This window comes from Drosophila tropicalis, unplaced genomic scaffold, assembly GCF_018151085.1.
Source record: "Drosophila tropicalis isolate 14030-0801.00 unplaced genomic scaffold, ASM1815108v1 contig_859, whole genome shotgun sequence".
NCBI lineage: Eukaryota > Metazoa > Arthropoda > Insecta > Diptera > Drosophilidae > Drosophila > Drosophila tropicalis.
In genome coordinates this window covers 9775233-9778325 of record NW_027173353.1, presented here as the reverse complement: position 1 = coordinate 9778325, position 3093 = coordinate 9775233, and the positions used below count along the sequence as shown (strand labels likewise).

At 40.7% G+C, this 3093-nt stretch overlaps 1 protein-coding gene across 1 annotated transcript; it reads right to left on the bottom strand.

The window, feature by feature from the left end:
• Positions 1–2203: 2203 nt before the first annotated feature.
• On the bottom strand, positions 2204–2674 carry LOC137582924 (dynein light chain roadblock-type 1). Its single transcript, XM_068297709.1, has one exon. The coding sequence runs from the start codon at positions 2585–2587 to the stop codon at positions 2282–2284; it is 306 nt and encodes a 101-aa protein (XP_068153810.1). The 5' UTR covers positions 2588–2674; the 3' UTR covers positions 2204–2281.
• Positions 2675–3093: the final 419 nt, after the last annotated feature.

Sequence of the window (3093 nt, the reverse complement as noted above, 5' to 3'; positions counted from 1 at the left end):
AACGCTGCAGCAGTTAAAAAAAAAAATGAATTGAATTCTTTATTTTGTTTCCAAGTTTCTTAATAATTTTTGGTATTTGGTTTCTTTTTGCTGTCGAATGGTTTTCTTGGCAACCGACCCCGTTGAAGGTTGGCAGGAAAATATTTCGACGTCTGCGCTTCTCAGAGTTTCAACTGAAAGTGTTTCGGTGGTTGAGTGAGTACATCAAAAGGCAGTTCTCTGCCCGAATCGCGGCAGAGGTTGGCAGAGGGTTAGGGGAGGGGTAGAGGTTGGTGTCTGATGGCCAGGAACCAGTACGAGGCACACAAAAATGGGCTTGGCCTGCGCACATCAGTTTGAGTGAGTGGGAATTTTTGGTACTCAATCTCAATTGGAGAGCCGTCGCTTTGTCGTTGTGTTTCATCCAGAAGTTTGACGGCATTTTGGGTTTCGTATCCAAGTGTAGATTACGTAATTAAGTACACAAACTTTTGATCAATATGAATGATATACATATATATTTAAAGATAAACCAAGATTTGTAGTCTGTTTTTGTTGCTCTGTTTAACGCAAATCTTTCACAGACAAAACTGTGAATAAGAAATGTATCTTAAGGCTCGTTGAATGTTCCGATTCCTATTCCCAAATGTTTTTTTTATTATCTATTATCATCTATTATCATCTATTATCGATTATCATTCCATATATCAAAGTTGCAAGTTCGATTTGAGACTCCAAAAACAAATGTATCTGAGTTTAGTATTCATTGACTAGATTGAAGTATACTTCAACTAAAGATATACCATTTCGGCTATCTACCTAATGATAGATCTCATCAAGTTGTGGCTAAGCCCTTTTGATTGTGAGTTATTTTAGTGTCATGAATGTTGCAGCTACATAAATGTCGTGCCGGGCCCTGTCGTGTTGCAGTGTCACTTTCAGGTTTGCCGCACAACTTAATTAAATTCATAGAGCGTGTTTGCTCCGAACAAAATGCATAAGGCATGGACACGCCCCAGGGGATGGGAGCCAGACAGGGGGGGAAAGAGCATATACATATATGTACATATATATCTTTGTAGCTGCTAGAATCATTGAAAAGCAAAGTAAAACGTTTTATTTGAATTTAATTCAAAGTGTTTCGAATTTTGCACAAAGTCCGCATCAGTTTCTGTTGGCTGGGGAGCAGGACGAGTTCTTGAGATGAAGTCGTCAGAATTATCCATTGAGACCATGGACCATGGATTAATTTCATTTCACGCTTCCTAAAATGAAGTGCGTATGGAATGACAATGGCAGCCTGGTTACGGGTATGATGGGAAATGGGAAACGGGTAGGTCGAGCTCGACCTTGCCACCATCGAAGCGACTACACGGAATTCAGCTCTGCCGCCGCCAGTTGAATTAAGAAGTTTTTGTACAAATTTTTATTCTTATATACAATATAGAATAATATATCTATGTATATAGTCTTTTTGTGCCACCACAAAACGATGCCAGACAATGGGAAACTGCTTAAAGATAGCGAAGAGAATCACAAAGCGCACCCCAGGAGCGTCTTGCTCGTGATGATTATGAGGCTCGGGCTCGGGTAAAGGCAAAAAAAAAAGGCAGATAAGTTATTGTAACGAGCTGAGTATCAACCCCTGCAAGGCCCTGTAAAAATAGGACAAGTTCACCAACACAAGGATACAAGCCGAGATACACAGATACACACACACACACACACTGACACAACTGCCTGGAGGGTGCGTCGTAAAAATGAGTTACGAGTTCTGCCATTTTAAATTAAAATAGCAGGCAGACCCGGGGATTCCAGGCAGCATCCATTGTGAATGAATCAAGAAGGAGATTGGTATTGAAAGAGACCGAGATACTATATGTAGAAACCGAAACCGAAGCCGAAGGAAAAGAAGAATAAGTTCAAAAGGCCATTTCCACCCCGATATCTAAGGGCTACAACAAAATGGTCATGTTGACAGAAGTAAATCTTTTGAATTATCGCATTAGAATGCTACATTCTCTCTCATAGATAGATTGAATAAATTTCCGGACCGATGAAGCCATAGCAATAAATAATCGCGACCGTCAGTTGGGTATTATAAAGGATTTTCGAGCAGAGTAACCGTTTCACCGATATTTCGAAAGATTTACTTAGGACTCAAGGGGTTTAATCATCATCACCCCATAACCTGAGGGTAAATTCAACTCTCTACAATTGAACATTCCATAGACAGTTAATATATTTAAGTTATATTCAAGACAAACACACGCACACACACAGCAGCACCATTTGGTTTCATTTACTGCACCACGGTTATGGTGAAGACCTCCTCCGGGGCAATGAGATATTCGAATTTACGTGTGGCCACACGTAAGTAACACAACTTGTTGGTCGGATCCAAGTCACGGATGACGCTCTGGGCCATACTCACGAGAGCTCCGTTCATGTGCTTAATGATGGCCAAGGCACTGGTGTTATCAAAGGAAGATTCGGCCACTGTGCTGGCAGCATTGTCCGAGACCACATAGCCCATTGTATTCTCAGATGTAATACGCTCCACAATGGGTCCATTCTTGCGGATCACATCTTCCAGAATGCGATTCATTTTAATCTTTTTGTCTTTTTTTTTTTTGTGTTTTTTTATAAATAATATTGGATCCCTTAGAATGTTCTTTGGTGTGTGATCTGTTTCTATACTGAAGTTTGGAAAACAAAACTACATGATGACTGAGTTTTTCAAAAATTCGGTCTAGATTCATGAATCAATTACTCATAAGTCTTATCGATTGGCCTTATTTTAGTATTTAGTATTGAATGCCATTGAACTTGCCCTCCACTTTGAGGTCAGTTCAAATTACTATACAAAATTGATATCGAACAGCCCCCTTGTCCCCCCCTGTCTTGAACTGAATCAAGTGGTCGCGTGGCTGTTGCCCTACACTGGCACTGCCGCCTCCTCTTCCGCTCGTCAAGCCGTTTTCATTTCATTTTCATGCACATTAATGGCGTCTGTTATTGACTTTTAACGAGATTTCCACTTCAGCTCGGTCGCCCGCCCTCAGCAGTACGGTCTCCTTTCATTATTATTCGGATGTATTTTCAGACATCCAA